Source organism: Palaemon carinicauda, chromosome 40 (assembly GCF_036898095.1).
Source record: "Palaemon carinicauda isolate YSFRI2023 chromosome 40, ASM3689809v2, whole genome shotgun sequence".
In the NCBI taxonomy this organism is placed as follows: Eukaryota; Metazoa; Arthropoda; class Malacostraca; order Decapoda; family Palaemonidae; genus Palaemon; species Palaemon carinicauda.
The window spans coordinates 42,373,459-42,393,014 of NC_090764.1; the positions used below are offsets into that span (position 1 = coordinate 42,373,459).

General features: G+C 33.7%; 2 protein-coding genes across 10 annotated transcripts in view; one reads left to right on the forward strand and one right to left on the reverse strand.

Annotated features, from left to right (window-relative positions):
• LOC137631738 (differentially expressed in FDCP 8 homolog) overlaps nucleotides 1-9,067 on the forward strand; it is a 216,076-nt gene extending 207,009 nt beyond the window's left edge. For all 3 annotated transcript variants that reach the window (XM_068363641.1, XM_068363643.1, XM_068363642.1), the window contains one exon: nucleotides 7,963-9,067. The gene's annotated coding sequence lies outside the window, so the exon portion shown is untranslated. The remainder of the gene's footprint in view (nucleotides 1-7,962) is intronic.
• The window catches only part of LOC137631735 (band 4.1-like protein 4), a 773,040-nt gene continuing 754,516 nt past the window's right edge, over nucleotides 1,033-19,556 (reverse strand). For 6 of the 7 annotated variants that reach the window (XM_068363632.1, XM_068363631.1, XM_068363630.1 and 3 more), the window contains 8 exons: nucleotides 19,258-19,470; nucleotides 15,202-15,313; nucleotides 14,987-15,063; nucleotides 12,091-12,237; nucleotides 11,488-11,733; nucleotides 11,246-11,303; nucleotides 10,307-10,750; nucleotides 1,033-2,684 (listed from right to left, as the gene is read on the reverse strand). In XM_068363632.1, coding sequence (XP_068219733.1) covers nucleotides 2,121-2,684; nucleotides 10,307-10,750; nucleotides 11,246-11,303; nucleotides 11,488-11,733; nucleotides 12,091-12,237; nucleotides 14,987-15,063; nucleotides 15,202-15,313; nucleotides 19,258-19,470 — 1,861 coding nt within the window. In that variant the 3' untranslated portion in view covers nucleotides 1,033-2,120. Of the gene's footprint in view, nucleotides 2,685-8,065; nucleotides 8,155-10,306; nucleotides 10,751-11,245; nucleotides 11,304-11,487; nucleotides 11,734-12,090; nucleotides 12,238-14,986; nucleotides 15,064-15,201; nucleotides 15,314-19,257; nucleotides 19,471-19,556 lie in introns of all 7 variants that reach the window. The other variant, XM_068363633.1, reaches the window with a different exon arrangement.

Here is a 19,556-nt window from a genome sequence, read left to right on the forward strand (position 1 = left end):
TGCTGAATCCCTTAATAGAGATCTAGCTAAAATTAGTGCATGGTGCATGAAGTTGAATCATAAAACTCAAAGTATGATTGTAAGTAGGTCAAGGGCAGTGGCTCCTCAAGATTCAGATCTCAGCATTGATAGTTTCTTTAACTCTGTATGACTTAAAATTTTAGGTCTGATTCTCAACAGAAAATTTACTTTTGAGAAACACATTAGGTCTATGTCTTCTTCAATTGCACAAAAAATTGGCTTATTGAGAAAGTTTTTTTAAAAGATTTTTTTGTATCAATCTATTTTGATGAAGTGTTTTTAATTCTTTCATTCTACCTTGTTTCAAGTATTGTTCTCCAGTCTGGTCTTCAGCTGCTTATTCTCATCTTAATTTGTTGGACAGAAAGTTATGGTCCATTAAATTTCTTATTCTTGATCTAGATAATAGTAATCTCTGGTACCGTCATTCAGTTAGTTCGTTATGCATGTTGGATAAGATTTTTCATAATTCTGACCATCCTTTACATTCAAATCTTCCCAAACAGTTCCATCCTGTTCATAATACTAGGCATGCAGTTAATTCAAATAGTCAGGCCTTCTCCATCATAGGGCTCAATACTATCTACTCAGTATTCTAGAAGTTTCATTCCAGTTGTGACCAAGATGTGGAATGATCTTCCTAATCAGGTAGTTAAATCGCAGAACTTCAAAAGTTCAAACTTACAACAGTAAGAAGTAAATTATGAAAGTATTTTGCATTTTTCCTAGCTATACAAAACACCTATGGCTCCTTCAAAGATTAACCTCCCACCTTTCACTCCTGAGCCGAAGGTCAGAAGTTGAACTAAATGCAGATTAAGAAATTTTACATGAAACTCAAAATATAAAATATTTGTAATGTTGTCAACTGCTTTGGGTTTTTCTCTTTGATCTGGCAACCTATTCCTCCCATCATGAGCACTGTAGGTTTTGTGCAACCTGGTAGTTTGTATAATTTTAAGCAAAACTACAAATTTTATCTTTGGAGGTTTATAAAAATCATTGTTGATGGTAGATTATTTATTTACTATACTACAGATAGTCTGGAATGCAAAACTTAGCATTAACAGGTTCTAGCAACATTAATTTTAGTAGATTATAAACTCCCACAGTTATAGTCTCAAGCATTCTAGTAGCATGTGCAATGGCTTGGAACTGTAACTGTGAATCATTTTGTCTTGTTTAAGCATGTGCTTCATCTAACCTAAAGACACAAGCAAACATCTCATTGTAGGTAGTGTCTTGGTAGAGGGCACATTACAGTGTATATACAGTGCAAAAAACAAGACGAAATACTGAATATTGCATGTGTACAAAATGACTCCTCGCAGCCACTCGTGATAAACAATAATATGTCGGGGGCGCCTCACTAGAACGCATGGAGCACACCATTCACATTCTTTTATCTCTAGATGACAATGTGCAAAACAGTGAGCATCAAAATTAGCTAATGAACAGAATTATAAGAATGCCATATGAAAGAGTTAGTACATTAAAAACATTACAATTCAATCGTATATTGTAACAGTTCTGTATACGTATATATGAAACTCATCTTTATTAGACATACGATGCAGCGCGACAGTCAAAACAGTGCTTTACTCGTGTTCAGTTCAGCAGGTTCTCTTCACCCCCTTTCTTTAAAAAGGAAGGGAGAGACCTGGTAGTTACATATTGATGAGCTCTTTGAGATCAAAATTGGCTCAAGGTAAGGTTGGGTCAGCTTAATAAACTACAAGATTTTCACAAGTAAATTTTTTCTACTGTATGCTTTAGCATAAAAAGATTGATCTTATTCAACCATCTAACTTATTATGAAATTCTTAACCCAACCAAACCTAATGCAGATGTTAAAGTTATTGAGTTATTTATTTACAAATATTTACAAAACTTAGCTCACACCAATACAGTAGTACATATATATTCTGTGATAAACATTACTCCCATAGTAATTTTTAAATTCTGTAGAAAACTCAATCTTAACTGTATTTAAATTAGATTTAAAATTTCAGATAACATTTGGCACTTCTAACACATGTACAATTAAAGTGATTCAATAACAAAATAAACATTATATATACATCAAGAACAATAAGCTATCACAGTTCAGTGCTAATTTCATCTGTAACTTCACCTTGCTTCAGTGAAACTTTTGATGAGGTACAAATCCCCATATCATTTTTAATTTTTAAATGATTTTCTTCCTGGAAGCCACTTACTCCATCTGTAAGGTTTCCACTACCGATTCTTAGATGAGATTTTTCTACTGGAATTTTGAAAGTCACATTTTTATTGTTTTTACTTTCTATTTCAAAACTACCGTTCATATAGGCATTAGAATGGTCAGACGGATGTCCACCAAAGAACCCTTTTGAAAATCCATTCAAATGTCCCATGTAGTTTTTAAAATGACCATTATCTCCATTAATAAAATTACCATTTGTAAAGCTGTTCAGATTGCTTTTCACATGACCATTGGTGTGGCCATTCACTTTACCATTTATCTTGATGAACTCTCCTGAAATTGGGGCTGTTTTTGATTTTGGTGTAAAGCCATTGAGTATCAAGGTTTTATTTCCACTTCCGTTTGTCTGATGACCGTCAATGAACCCATTCACTTTGACAGAGTTCACAGCATTATCACTGACTACCGCTGTTGATGCCTGTAGAAATGAATAAAAGTAGTATTAAAAATTGTCACTTGTTCAGATATTAATTTTATAGAGCTGTATTGATTAATTCTTTATGGACTACTTGAACATTACAATGTCATGTCAAATATGATACATATTATTCATTTTGATTATTCAGTGTTATATTCCTCAATCCATACATATTATTCATTATGATTATTCATAAACTGTTAGTAATGGTTTAATCTGGGGTTAGGATTTGCACCATACCATTGTTAAATTTCAATAAATAAATTGCAGACTAAATTCAAATCCTCTCTAAACAGTCATGAGGAAGATTAATGCATTTTTCTAAAGCAAGAAATAATTTATAAAATTTTGAAATTTTATAAGGATTAAAAAGTGCAGTGTAATAATTCTTAACCAGTTTCCAGTCTCATATAATTAGTTTTTTTTTTTTTTTTAAGTTTGACTATACTGTAGTATTATCTTGCTATAATTTTACATTGGGTTTCAAGGCACATGTTATTTGTAATCATCTTATCTCTTTGTAAAGTTTAGTGTAAAGGAATTTATCTAGGTTGTAAATGAAATATAGAATGTAAAATTAGATATTTTTATAATCACACTGAAAGTGCCATGAAACAAGTTTTGAAATTTCATGCTGAAAGTAAAATGACTTTTTGTATCTAGATGGCATGTGCAGTACCAATTAATAACTTTTGGTTTTTATTATTTCCAACCAGTTTCTTTAAATTTAATAGAAATTTTACTATTTTATGCATAAATTACTGTAGAAATTTGTATTAACATAATTAATTACATGTAGCAGTTGTAGTATTATTTTTTTTTATAGATTTTAAAGATAATTGTTAACAGTTGAACATTAGTTTTGAGAGGATCTGTTTTGCCATGCAAGTTAACACTGCTACAATATATTCAACAGCAGCAACATTTATGTAGTATTGTATTTTAATATTCATTACTTACCTGGGGTTCACCTGGCTTCATGATTCATTTAGAAAACTATTATAAAAAAAAATTATAGTTCCATTCTCCCTCTCTCAAATTGCCTCTCCCCTAGGATGTTATGGTTGCACATACCATCTGCAGTGTTCTATAGTAAACAAATTAGGTGGAGGTACACTTCATGTATTTTTAACAAATTAGGTGGCGGTACACTTCATGTATTTTTTACTTCTGAATTTATAGGCCTCTTGACATCACTAATCAAATTTTATTATCAAAATTCTGTTTTCTCTAAAGGACCCTTAACTGTGGTTCACTAAGCTGAATCCCACACTGATGAGTAACCTAAGTTTATCAGCATCTCAAATTTTTCTACCAAATGTCATAGGAACTCTCTTCATTTTCCAGTATAATACAAATTTAGATTGAGAAAACTATATAAACTATTGCCAAGAGGGCAGATAAAACAATACAAACTATAAGCTACCTATAATCAATACAAAATTACCTTAAATACAGATCCAAAAATAACATAGGCTTCAGCAACCATAGGATCTGATGCTATGCCCAGTAATGTTAAAGGAAAACCAGGCTTCCTTCAAATAGTGTTTGACAAAAATTGATATGGTACACCACAGAATTTCTGCCAAAACTCTTTCCAAAGAAAGATTTCTACGAAAAATCATCATAATACTGACTACCAAGTCCCATGTTCAAACTGAATTCAATTTGAAAGTTACTTCAGCACTAATGCCTTCATAAGAAATTACAGCATTTTATGAGAGGCACCCCCTAGCATCTAATACCACAAAATAGATTAGGAACTTTATAATGGTACATGGATCGCCCCATAGTTCCTTCCACAACAAAACCTCCTTTGAATGGAATATAGTCTTTAGCCTAGGCACCCCTTGCTTTTGTTGCCCATAAAAACCACCAAAGACTTCTCCATCATGAGCAATTCCTGAAATCGGAAGTGTCTTGAATACCTCTAAAAATTCCAGGCAGCTTATGTGAAAGGAAAAATCTTATTCTGTCCAAATCCCTGATAAGGGAAGCTACTGTAATCCATGGTAGATCCCCACTCTTCCTGGGATGCATCACTGAAGGACGAAAGGGCCTAATCTTTTACCTGCAACAAAACTCCTGAAGACAAATTATTAGGGTCTCTGCTTCATTTGATTAGTTCCAACTGGTTCTGAACTGGAAATGTATTTTTTTCCCCCAGAGCCTGTCCCCCTGTTCCAAGGACGGTTGAGATATAACTATTACCTCAAATTCCTCAGTGAAATTAACTTCTCCAGAGATGCCACAGTACTGAGGAACCTCATCCCCACATTCACCCATAGACGCTTAATCGGTTTAAAATTTTCCAACTGATTCACGAAGGACCAAATTATCTTTTACAGCCGAAAAGGAACAGAGGCTATTGCTATCCTCAAGTAGAGAATCTTGTGTGTTGCGAAAGTCAGGAGGGACATCTTTAGACTGCCCAGGACTCCCAACACTGTAGCATGTTGACCAAGCACGCCTGATGGCCATGAACCTTTCCCAGCAATGAATTTAAAATCAACCAGTCACTCGGGTATTCTTACACCCAGGAAAAAGAGCCACTTGGAGATTGAAACCATCACCTTTGTGAATACTTGAGGAGCCGTTCTGACGGCAAAGCAGAGGGGTTTGAATTGATAACCCTTTATCCCATACAACAACTGGAAGAGCTTTCTTGACTGCAGATGAATAGGTATGTATAAATAGACACAATACAAACTTCTTTCTCCAGTACCCCCCGGAACTGTAGGAGTCCCCCATCAAAAGCTTGGCGAGAATGGTATTCTTATTCAAATTCTATACATCCATAACTAGGCTCCAACCCTTTAGCCCCCAAACATTTTTGGCCCTGGAACCAGTCAGTTATAAAAAATATTTAGGAATCAAAACCCTCTTCTATTACTTGATTCACCAAAAGCCAAGTAATCTCCAAAATTCAAAATTTGGGATTTGACAAGATTCTTGGAGTAACAGAAACAGAATGAATCGGTCATCTGAGGTTTTATCATTATTATCTCCTTCTTCGTCGTCTGGGTATTTCATCAACCATGAGATTGTCCCAACTGGGAAAATAACCTAGTGAGGAAAGGAAACAAGGAAAAATAAAATATTTTAAAGTCAGTAACATTAAAATAAATATTTTCTATCTAAACTATAAAAGCTTTAACAAAACAAGAGGAAAAGAAATTAGATTCTGTGAGCCCGAGTGTACCCTTAAGCAAGAGAACTCTAACCCAAGACAGTGGAAGACCATGGTACAGAGACTATGGCACTACCCAAGACTAGAGAACAATGGCTTGATTTTGGAGTGGCCTACTCCTAGAAGAGCTGCATACCACTGCTAGAGTCTCTTCTACCCTTACCAAGAAGAAAGTAGCCACTGAACAATTACAGTGCAGTAATTAACCCCCTTGGGTAAAGAATTGTTTGGTTAATCTCAGTGTTGTCAGGTGTATGAGAACAGAGGAGGATCTGTAAAGAAGAGGCCAGACTAATCGGTGTATGTGTAGGCAAAGGGAAAGTGAACCGTAACCAGAGAGAAGGATCCAATGTAGTACTGTCTGGCCAGTCAAAGGACCCATAACTCTCAGCGGTAGTATCTCAACGGGTGGCTGGTGGCCTGGCCAACCTACCACCAAAACCCACTAGCCTGGCCTTCTTTGAACTTTGCTTTGAATGCTTCCCTGATTTAGAATAGTCTTTTCTTTTACATTTAGATGCTGGTTTAATATACTCTTCCATCATGGTTACCTGGTAACTTGAACATCTGGTATCTTTTGAATCATGCTGTTGTCCTCAACACAGGACAACAGAATGAGGATCTTTTTCCTCCAATAATAACCTATTCACTGAACATTTAGCACACAAACTAATCTTAAAACCAGCAGAAAATATACCTATGTGCATTTGAACTATCTAAATTAACAGAAATACAAGAAACCTTGAAACTGGCAATCGGATAAGAAAAATTATGGCAGGTATGATTAGCAACAAGATGCAAAATAATGTCAATACTCAGTCCTAGTTTGTTTCCCATAGAACACCAAAGATGGCATTTGCACTCATAATATCCTTGTGAGGGAGGTAAGTGGAGTTAGGGAGATTGGAAACTTTTCATCTTTAATGAAGTCACAGATAGGTACGAGCTTCACAAGAGGAAGTCTAGTGAACCGCAGATAAACTTCATTGAAATAAAAAGGTTTACTTTTCTTATGTTCATCTAGTCTAAAAAAAGTGATGCCATAACCTAAAACGTGATATGGCTCCCTATACAGTACTTTATGGACATTATTTTTGTACATGTGTTTTGTATTAATTAAATATGTCCATTGACTCCTTGCAGAATGGTAGTTTAAAGAAAAAAAAATTATGAACACATTACATGTACAGTATATGTACTATTTACTACAGTATAGTACAATAATAATTCATTTAAGACAGTAAATGCTTCATAATATATTGTATGAGTATATGCTGTTCTTTCACAATTGTATAACTTTTTCAACCAAAATTCTAAATTATTTTATACTCCATAGCAGACATGCATGAATGGGTTGCTATTTATTAGTATACTGATGTTATTTTATTTAAATGATGGATGCTGTTTAACATGCTACATTTTTTTTCCATCAAGTGTCATGCAATAGTCACATTAAATACTGCATGCACAATACATAAGGTAAATGTAAATACAGAAAACATATACAGTAATAGAAAAAAAATATTAAAAAAAAAGTAAAGTCCACTTCGTCTCTCACACCTGTCTTAAGTCTGCAGTCGTTAGTCCAAGGTCAACAGAGGAGGAGCAAGCTTTTGCGTGTTATGCATTAATATCAATTCATAGCATCAAGAAATTGTGAAACTTACATATACACAGATATTCCACACATACTTAAGAACCAATTCCAATCTACATCACTGTTAGGTTAAATTTCCTACTTCTACCGTTAAGAAATTTCAATTTCTTTTGAAAAATGCAACTAACCTCTAGTATTGATTCACTGCTGTTTTATTTGTGATCTCAGTAATAAAATATTGAATACTGTAGGGTAATATTTGCACATTACCTTCAAGCACAGTATAATACAGTACATAGCTAAGATGACAAATAATGTACAGTACAGGTTTTGATTAAGTTAGTGACTCAATCATTTCCGTTAATATCGCCGTGCGAAAACCCCTGAAATCCCTCATTCTTGCTGCACTTACTTGGTAAATTTAAATACATGTAAAATTACAAAAGCTTCAAAATGATTTCAAATAATTGTTTAAATTTCTCTCTTCATAGGTTAAATGCAGCAAGAGAACCACTACACTGAAAAACTGCCCCTTTTATAGGGACTGAAGGAATCTTCCAGGTAAAGTCCTATGTGACCTGACCCAATACTTACTGAAGGGCACTCTGTATGAGGGGCCCCAAGATGAGTTCCAAGCTTCCTGCACTGCCCCTTCGCGTGTGCCCGCCCACACCCCCGATGTGCTGTGAACAATAATACCCTCAATAATCATCCCATTGCCTGTACCTGCCCACAGCTATATTCTTACCTGAACAACTCCTTCAGTAATTGGGAGACTCAAGAAGAAAATACTGACAAGGCACCTGAGATCAAAATAATTGCTGAAAACTATGGCATGGGTCCAAAAAAAGATTCCCCTGTAACTTTGAATAAAATGATCAGTGAGATGCCATGACAGGGAATGCATAGTAATTTGTAAAAGAAACAGCCAATGTCAAACATTAAGGATGTATAATACATAGAATAACATAAAAGACTTAAAAACAGTATTTCATTTAATGTTAGTCTATGTTTATCACATCCTTAAAAAAGTAGATTCTCATGCAAGTGCTGTTGGGTAAAGCTGGGGTGCATTATAGAGCAGGGAGGGAGGGTGATGCTGTGGGCGGTTTAGGAACATAAGACAAGGAAGCATACCAGGAATGGACGAGAAGCAGCTGCAGCTTTCTCCTCTTTTAGTCAACTGGGGTCATTTTCATAAAATAAATAGTCTGACTTCCCATTGCTTTCTTTAAAAGTGTCTTGTCATATGTATTTAGTATTGAAGTGTTATGATTCATTTGGTTGTGTTTTGATTTCTACATATGCAAAGTAAAATGCAAGCAGCAGGTGTACTAATGATCTTGAAAAAGGGATAAAGTTTTCCTTATAATATTTAATGTAAATACTTTTATTTTTAAAAGGATCAGCTGCTCCATGTCTTTTCCTGCTTTAAAAATTACTTTTGACAAGAAATATATAATCTTTATAAAGCTTGATAGTTAAGATATTAATTTTACATAAATAGTTCATACTTTTCAACCTGATTTTTGCCATGGGGCCTTGAATGAAGCTTTAACTATAATAAGATTGCAAATAAATTAATTTTAAAATGGTGAGAGTAGTTTAAGAACACCCTTCAAAAAATAAAACATTAAGCCAAGAGTAGACATAGTTTTTTAATTAAAAGAAATGTAAAGCCCATATTGTACATAGTAATTAGGAAAAGCATATCAGTATAGATTAATAGAGCAATACAAGTCCAAAATAATATCTGGAGGAGTAATGTCTCAATAATCCTGAGCAGGAAAATTAATATAGTCTCAGCGAGATGTACACGTGTGTCTGATTGATGAATAAAAATACTATCTATCAAAGATTTCCTTTCATACCACTTGCCCTTTAGTTTACCTAAAAGTCCCTGAATCTTCAAATTCATAATATGAAAAAATATTCAATATAAAGCATAATACAGTGACATCTAATCTAAATAACTTGATATCAAAGAAACAATTTTGTTCTAACATTTTTTGTGTGTTTACTCTAAAAAAATTTCCCTCTATAATTAGTGACTAGGAAGTAAATATTTTGGCAACGACTGAAAAAACACATATAATTGCTACTACTTGTCTATAATATCATTTAGTGCATAGAATTATTGTAATTTACCTAAAATACCAAGTATAATAATGTACCTTGTCATAAGTGTTCATTGTCTTGGTTCAGTACTTCATTTTACTATCACTTCCTTGATTTTGCATTCTAAATCTACTTATACAAAATTCAATTTCTAGGACTATGATAAGCACCGCAATATTTCAGATCCACTTATGTGTTAAAATTAAATACGCAAAAACTAAACGAAAATAAAAACTATACTTTTATATATGTACATTAACTTAGCTTTAGTCTCAAATATACAGTATTAGGCATTTCAAGATATGAAACTAAACCATGCATTAAGAGACAAACTAGTAAATTAAAAACTGAAAATCACTATTGCAAAGTTTAAAAAATCAAACCAATACCACTGTTGCCAATAGGACTGGTACCATCTAAAAATGTCATTAAATTAAAGGTGCTAAAATTAAAGGTGATAAAAGACACCCATGCATTATACAGTTCATGTTTACTATATGGGTATTGAAGATACAGCTATAAAATATAGTATACTGCACTACAGTACCTACAGTTCTGAATCATCATTGGAGCTAAAAAGTGCACAAAACTTTTGAATGGAACAGGATGTGTACATAATAGACCAAAAAGAGAAGAGGAGTGTAGTAGAGACATATACAGCTGTACCGCATAATAACCTGCAGGGTGATGTAATGAGTGTGTCAGTAAATTACTTACTTGATTACCCTCTTGGCCTTGACTTTTGATGCTGCGCCCTAGAGAATTAGACCACTCTGCCTCCTCCCTGTATGCATCCCAATTATACACCTTCCAGTGCAGGGCAGAGTGTGCCAGGTTAGTCCCATTTGCTGTCTGGTTGCCTTGACTTGTTTCAGTTGTTTTATTGGATGAAGGTTTGCTGGAAGCCCTCTGACCCGGGTTAGAATGGTTAGTTTGCGAGGCAGTAGTACGCAAGTTGTTTGTTTGAGAACCAGTAGTTTTCATGTGAGGTTTATTGCTCAAATTTCGAGACATGGTTGAGCTTTCACAACCTCCAAAGACAGAAGAAGCAGAGGGAGCTGGTGAAGAAGAGGTCACAGAAGAAGAAAAAAGGGGAATTCCCACATCATTAGGATTGCTGTTAGATCCTGGTCTTGGAAGAGTCGAAGTATACCCAGATCTCTGCAAAGAGTTTTTAATGCTTTCATCACTGAAGAGAGATGGACCATAAGATTGTACTATATGAGTTGAAGAATCACTGCTATGAACAGAGGAAATAATTGAACTTCTAGGGCGGGGTATGGGCTGGCTACCAGATGGTGAAGAAATATTAGGAGAGTTTTGGTGATAATGAATGAGAATGTTAGTGGAATGCTGAGTTAAAGGAGTTAGATTAGGGTAAAGCTTTTTGGAATCATTAGACTGGTTGTGTTTGTGTGTGGAACCAGAGCTGCAATTGCTGTAATAGGGCTCAGTACTGTCACTTATAGTCGAATGGTCATAGCTCTGACAGTCGAAACTAAAGTTTTCATAGCTATGGTGGTCAAGGTTCTTTTGATCGTCAGGGTCAGGGCTGTTGCATGTTGAAGACAGCTGTTGGTGGTTAGGGGGAATGTCTGAGTGGTTGAGTGTAGGGTGGGAGCCACTGGTCAAGGTAGAGTCAGCCGAGATACTCACGCTGGAGCTCCCAACGCTGATCCCAGATGTCACTGAAGACTGTGGACTTGGTTGGGGCCTATTAGAAAAGGAGATAATTAAAGTTGCAACCAAAAATATATGACACTTCTAAAAAATATATTGTATAGATGACTAACTATTAAGAAAGAATACTTTAAAGGAAGTCTTTTTCCCATGGTAATATAAACTTATTCAATACCTCACCTAAGTAAAATATCTAACAGACATTAACAATTACTTACTTGAGTACAGCTGTGAAGTGAGAGCCTCGCTCATTAGTGACATTCTTGAAACCATTTGATGAAGAATTTACATAGCTATTTCCAGAAGCAAAACTTCCACCATTTTCTTCCATGAATGTTGACGAATCTGGGCTGGATGCTTCATGACTTAATGTTGGAGATGCTGTGCTAGCACTGCTTGTTACCAAAGTCTTAACACTGGGTCCATTTACCATAACTGGTTTATGAGCACTACTTCCTATGTACCTAAACACAGAGGCAGTATACAGTATGTACATTAGAAGTCTCATATAATTTATAAAACCTTTTCTAATGTCAAAACTTGTAAGATATTGATATTTACAATTTTTTTTTCCAAAATTTTCTTACATGAATGATACTTTACATGGATAAGAGGGTGAACTTCATGTGCATGCTGTAAAGGAAAAAAACTATTCCAAAACTTTTGATGATCAGGAAATTCCCAAATATATACATTAGTATTACATTAGTACTTTCTTACACTCCAAGCACAGAAATCATGGCCTCCCACAGAAAACTGCTTATTGTGGAATCGCAGTAATGATTTATCATTGCTTAAAACTGAACAAAATTATGTCTTACCCAAAGGACGAAGAGCCATTTGATGTTGAGGAGGAGGGGTTTTTTGTTGAAGTATTAGTTGTAGAATCACTCCATCTCTTATGACCAGCAACCCTTTCACTTGACTGAGTGCTGGAGGTAGTTGCCATTGTTGAGGCTTGGGCAGACCTGCAAATTTTTGGTACCATGATTAGACTTGTTACATATTGAGATCTCAATGAGATTATCTTTGAATTCTCGACTTTTGAAAGACTTCGGATTGGTAAAAATTGTAAAAGAAATCATGGTACACTACAGTTAATAAACCTAAACTATGACATTGCTGTATATTGAAAAATCCAAGACTAATGAGCAGCATAGTATTTTCAATCTAAAGTAAAATTAATATAAGTAGAATCCTTTGAAAGTACAAATATATCCTATGAGTTGCTTAATGGTCATGAAAGTGCAAATGGAACCAAGCAGATTAAACTGAAGAGCTACTTTCTTTCAAGTAATGACATGATAAGGGATACTTTCAGCTATAAAATTCACCATGAAGTACTGTACTATAATGATGTTCAAGTTGCATTAAGCAGCAAATGAAATCTACAAAATGGAAAAGAAAGAAAAAGCTTCAAACATGGACTTAAGCAAACAATTAAACACCAACCCCCTTATTCAAACCACCAGCAATTTTGGCTTGATATTTGGAGTACTGTACTGCATCACAGATTAAAATTTACATTCATTACGCACGCACACACACACACACACATATATATATATATATATATATATATATATGTATGTATGTATGTATGTATGTATGTATGTATGTATGTATTATTTGACAGCCATATAGACTTACTAATTCAATGTAACTTTGAAGGCTATGTATATAATTACTGTACAAACTACATAAAAGTTAACCTTTAGTATTTGCAGCAGATATAATTGTAGGCTAAAGAAAAATATTTCAAATTTTAAAGTCAAATTATAAGTAACAATGCATAACTATTCTAAATTAATTCTTCAAACATGAAAATAATAGAGAAACTGCAAAGTATCTGTCTTCATTGTCATCTTGTATTTGTAGAGTAACCATAATTTCTAATTACAGTACTCTAGTTTCATTCTGTTAGGCATATTTGTTAATATCAACAAGTCTTAAGCCCCAAGAGCATCCTCATGCAAATAAAAAGTACTGTGAATTGTGGGTGTGTCATTGTATACTGTATTGTATATTAGATTAACAAGAAGCATATCATAAAATTAAGAAATTACAGTGCATTCTCACCTGATTTTCCTTGTATGCTACAACACACTAGATAATGCAAGAAACTCAATCACCAGTGTTAGAAACTTTAATGTTCATAAATAAATCATACTGAATAACAACCGAGAATCGTCCTACTAAGTATCAGTAACTAGTCACAAACTTTGCTCTTTTAGAGTTCTAGAAAGTGGAGAAATGTAACACATAAAATGAATCCATGCTTATGATGTATTGTATCACTAACATTCAATCATGTGACAGTATTAAAAGATTGGTAACTCTTAAGAATAATTTGAAATAAAGAATAAACAATGATAATTGAAATAGACCAATTTACTTTTGGCATTGGTAATATCTAACAAGAAAAGTCTTTATTAACCATTTGTAAACTACAGTACTGTATAAAATATAATTAGAGGAAAAGGGCAGCAGACAGCAACTTAATAAATAGCCATATTCCTTGGGTCTCTTTCATAATACTGTATATTCAATACAGTAGAGATAAGCAATAATTGAAGAATATCTACCGGTAGTTTCTTACAATATTATAGTTCCATAAGCTACATTCCTTATTCCCAACAAAACACAGGAAAGAAATGGTAAACAATCACTAGATAATATTGTGGAAATACACTTTCATTTTATGAAGGGAATCCATGGGAGCTTTAAAATTGTGAGGAAGTCAAATTTAGCTTTGGGAAACCGTCAGGAGAGTGGTAAATCATGTGAAATTAGTTTTGGAATAGCCTTACACTGTATATCATTAAATTATCAACACCCACTAAATTTTAAAAGAATAATATTTTAATATATCAAATGTATCAGAAAGATAACTATGTACAAATAGAGTAGTACAGTACTCCAGGTCTACGTTTATCTGAATTCTGTGGAAATTCCAAGAGTTCATTATATCCCTAAGAGAAAGCACACACAAATGCAACAGTGCCAATAAAACCAAATTTGGAAGGAGAGTGCCGAGAAAATAAAACATTCTTCCAGTGAACAGCTTCATTATTCTGAATATACTGTACATGTCACCTCTACACAAAATGGAAGAATATGAATTCTTATAAAATACATTACCAAGCTATTTTTGTACCGTAAAAATATGACAATTTTATTTCTTATTTTATGCCAACAACAAAATTCAGTAAATGCGTTAATTTACTATACCAATCTTAATTTTCTCATACGGTATTTGCAATATAAATATACTGTATCATTGTTCTTGAAGGGTCATGTATTCATGTATTATTTTCAGTTAAATGAAAACTGTGAACATCACTTACATATTCCCATATATATAAATATTCTAACCAATCATTTTAAAAACATGGTAGGTATAATTAAAGAGTGTTTTCATATTTACTCCATGTAATTAGCTTGCAACTAAGTTAATAATGTAAATTCATGCATTAATAGGTAACTGCTACAAAAATGTATGTGTATCACACAAATATTGAATGTGTGGTAATATCATTTTTTTTTCACCTTAGGTACACCACAATGTGATATTAATTAATGTTAATGGGGATACATTAATTAATGAACTGCTTAGTTACAGCAAAAAAATTAAGTATCTATATTGCAGTAGCCGCAGGTTAGTATTATTTGTTAATGAGACTTTAGACGTAGAGATCGTGCATGAGAAGAATATACCTTGGGCCAGCAGGATGTAATGTGCCATTCACCATTCCTTCTCTTTCTGAAGTTTTGTCACGATCTTCCGAATTATCCTGAAATTTTTTATAATTGAAGATAAGCATAATTATAGCATCAAAAAGGGAATAAATATATGCTGAATCTTACAAAATTTCTTTGACATGATAAATTTAAAACTACTGTCATGCCAAATTTACTGTGTTTAAACTTACTTTATGGTTAGATTTAGGAAGAGTATTGTTCTTATTAGCAGGTGAAGGGGTGTATGGTGGTGGAGGAGATTCTCCATCTGCTGGAGGTGTGGCTTTTCGATCACTGGAGTTGCTGCATAGGAAAAAATTTGTATATAATATAAAATCAATTGCTGCATTCTATCAAATGTGAAAATATACAGTACAACAGAAAAATGGCAAAAATTAACAAAGTGCTCTCAGGAAGCAAGTAAAAGAATGAAAGCTAATCCAATGCATTATACATTGGAATTCCAGTGTAATAAGAACACTGCAGGTGTAAAGACTTCCAATATAAGTGTACTATATTCTGCTATTAAAATATGGAAGTGTTATTTTTTCTAGTTTATATTTATATGAATCTAACCCAAGGTTCATATTACTTCATCTTGAAGCTCATTAAATATTGACGTGTCTAAAAATCTAAATACCCTGTATTTCCCATTTCCTTTCACTTTTTATTATTCTTCGCCTCTAGTGGAGTATGAAGTTTATATGGCAGTGTATAGCAACAAGCGTGCTTGGGTACGCTAATCAGTAACTTGCAATATTTCAATCTTTTTACCTGATTAACAAAATAAGTGTATTTAGATTATGACTGATAGAGGATATCTTCTGGCTTTGCTATTTACTGTTGGGTGATAAATATTCTCATTCTCTTTGTTTCAAGTGATGAGGACAGCCTTGCGATTTAAAAATCATTGTGCAGCATGTGTTAACTTACCAATCAATCTAATGGAAAAATAAGTTCGGCTTATGGCTGACAAAGTTCATGTAAAGCATTCCAAATTTAAAAGTAGAGCATCTTTAACTTCTGTGGTAAAATCAGAAGACTAACAGGAGTACTCTTATCCTGGACATATCTAAGGATGATACTTCTACTTCATTTTATTCCCGGGGAAAAGGAATGTACTAGTCGATCAGTTAAACAGGAAAAAATAGATACTAACAAAAGAGTGGTAAACTTTAAATCAATCAATCTATATCCTTAGAGTCAAGAGATTTGGAACCTGCGGGGAGAAGCTAATGTGGGCATATTTGTGACCTTCCTCACCAAAATGGAGGAGTTTTGCTCTCTGGATCTGGATCCCGTAGCATGGAAGGTCTAGAAGCGTTTCAGTAACAAGGATTAGCTATCAAGGGTTATAGGCCCATGTTTAATACCATGCTCAAGCCTTGGATAAGATTTTTCTGCTTCATGTATTATCAAGTATGTGCTCAATTCTTTTTGATTAGGAAACCTCCGATTGTCAGGACTATTTACAGTTATCTCAAAATGTTCTAATACCTTAAGAGTCCTTGTTTAGAAGATTTGGAAGGCCTCCCTTTTCAAGATCTTGCAGCCAAGAATTTTTCTTTTAACTTTGAGTTCAGCTAAATAAATGAATTTAAGACACTTTGAATAATGAGGGTTCTGGTGTTGAGAAGATGACTAATCTTTCTTGACCTTCTGTTGGGTTAAGAATTATTTCAAGGTGAAAGGTCTACCTCTATTTTTCCCCATGCCATCATTAGAGAAAAGGGTACATGGTCCATCAGAAACTAGGTTTATTTGGTCTATAAGAGAGGTTCCTTTATATTTAGAAAAAACTGAAAATGTTAGGAAAAACATTCCCGATTTGTTTTATAGGGTTAGGATTTTAAGGTATTTTCTCTCCAAGAATGCTGTGTCTTAAGAGTTTAGTGATTGAAGGTCACATAGAATTGGATTAAAGTCAGGTGAGGGACTTGAAAGTTTGCAACTACTTCCCTTCTTAACTTCTGTAGGAATCATTCTTTGCAAAGAATTTTGGCAGCAGCTCAAGGGCATAACAATTCAGTTGTTGCTAAACATGATTCAAAAGAATTGTGGTTTTCTTATAAGAAATACTGGGTAATGTGGTGTATAGATTGGTGTCTTAATGGAACTCCTCCAATTTATAAGTTATAGTATTAACTTTTTCAATGAGAAGTTACAAGGTGTTGGGTACTGTGATTGCTATACAGTATGGTTCATGATCCTAGTATCAATATTGGAGGTATGCATATGTAAGTAATTCTAGTTATTACATTCCTTCAAGTTGGTAAAATTTTTATACGTACTTAACAGGTTGCTTTTATAGTCCTATACAGAAGGGGAACCCTACTCTCTACAGCACCTTCACAGTCATTTTATCATGTGCATTAAAAGGCATTCAGCATTTCACACTGCATATTGCTTGTTTATTGTCAAATCCACACTCTCAAAGCACTTCGAAAGCACGAAAGTCTTCAGTTTCCACTAGAAAGCCTTAATATCTTCAGTTCCAATAATTTGAAACCATCTGTAAATATTCTGTGTCAACAAGATTTGTTGGCTGCACAGTATGTAGCAATTCAAGATCTTAGATATTTAGGATGTCAAGTTCTGATAATCTGATGTGTTAATTATTATACATATTTTATACTCAATTCTTGCTTTAATAGCCAGCCAGTATAAATTAATTATAGCCTCATGGGTATTTAGTATTATTTTTTTTCAATCTGAATTGGAGAGTTATTACACAAGACTTGCTAGTTTACGGTTGTTACCGTTGACCTTATATTTATTAGAGGCAATTACAGTACATGCTAATTGGTCTACAGTATTCATTTAGGCTCGGATATTAGACTTGCTATTCTTTCCTTCTCTATCCCACCTCCATCAATAAGGAAATCAGAAATATGAACCTCAGATGAAATTCATCGAGATAAAATGGAATATTGATAATAAAATAATTTTGGATCTTGTAAAGATGAATAATTCCAGGGTCCTCTTGTAAAGAAAGATAACTCAGTTATCAAACGTGTGCAATTGTATAAATTAATTGTTTTGATTCATAAGAGCAAATACAAAAAAATACACAAAATGTAAAGTAAAAATGAAGGACAGTTATTCATTCCTATATATATAAATGTAAGTTAAAGGATATAGCACATAAGGTAGCTAATCTAAATTTCAGGCCTATTGGTCAGCAACAACACCGCAAAAAGCATAGACGGCATTAGAAGTTGAACTATTTCTTTTCTGCCACATATACCGCACTCGTAAAGATATAAGTTTAAAAATTCTTGTTTATATCGATGCATCCTTTTAATATGTGATTTTTATTTTATACCAGTAACTCTCTATTGCTTGTGTGTACACACCGGTAGTCTTGACAACCTTAATAGAATAATTAGCACTTCCATTTCGGGGTGTTATACTTTGTTATTTTCTTTCTAAAGAGATTTTTTTTTTTGCTTTGTTTGCAAATTGGAGCAGAATAAAAAACAAAAAACAAATTGGAGCAGAATAAAAAAAAAAAAAAAAGATGGTAATACAAATTGTTCCCGAACTAAAAACAAAGCAAAAACAGTTAATAACTAACTCTTAAATATAAATAAGCCCTAAAAGTTTGGATATCAAAACCAACAAATTACTTCCTTGTAATTCCAAATAACCTCAATAACTACAGCACCTTGTAAAGATGAACCCTATACCTCATCTTGGAAAGAAATGCAATTCCATAACTCGTCTTGCAAAGATGAATAACCCTAGAGGACCCTGGGGTTATTCATCTTTACAAGATCCATTATTTCTGTACTCAACTTAAGTTCATATCATGCCCTTCCCCTCGGCCTCCCCATTAACTTGTGATGTCAAAAGGCTGTAGAACATGTTGAGACTTCAAGACAGATATAATTACTACTTAGCATATCCAAACAAAATTATTGCCATACACCATCATATACAGTAAATTCAATACTGTACTCAACTAGATGGAAAAGACTAACAGTTAAAGAAAATTAGAAATATTTAGATATTAGGTAAGACGTCAATATTCAACCAGCTTCGAGAAGAAAGCAATAGGAACCTTGTGCAAGTAGAACAATAATTAATTTTCTAATTAAAGGCTTTTCATATTTACATTGTTTAAAAAATTGTTTCACATACTGCTTACACAGCTAAAAATATCACCAAGAGAATACAGAATTAGGATAGCATTTCAAAGAAAAAAAGTCTCAGCAGTTACAATTACAAATAATACACAGCCCTACCTTTTAGATCGTCTTGGACTCTTGTGTCGCTTAGTTTTAGGAGAAGTATACTTTATTTTGATTGTTTTTGCTGTCTCTACCTTGGTGTAAGGAATCTCTTTCAGCTCAGCTTCTGTCAAACCTTGGGCCATTTGCAATTTGAAATCCAGATGCTGCCGAAGTTCATTTGGCAGCCTACTGTTCTTAGCTTCTGAAGGGGACCGTGAGCGCGACCTAATTGAAAATTCAGTAATAATTTTGTCAGTTTAAAGACAATTAAATCAGCATTTTGTTAACTATTTCCTACTTGCTTGGTAAAA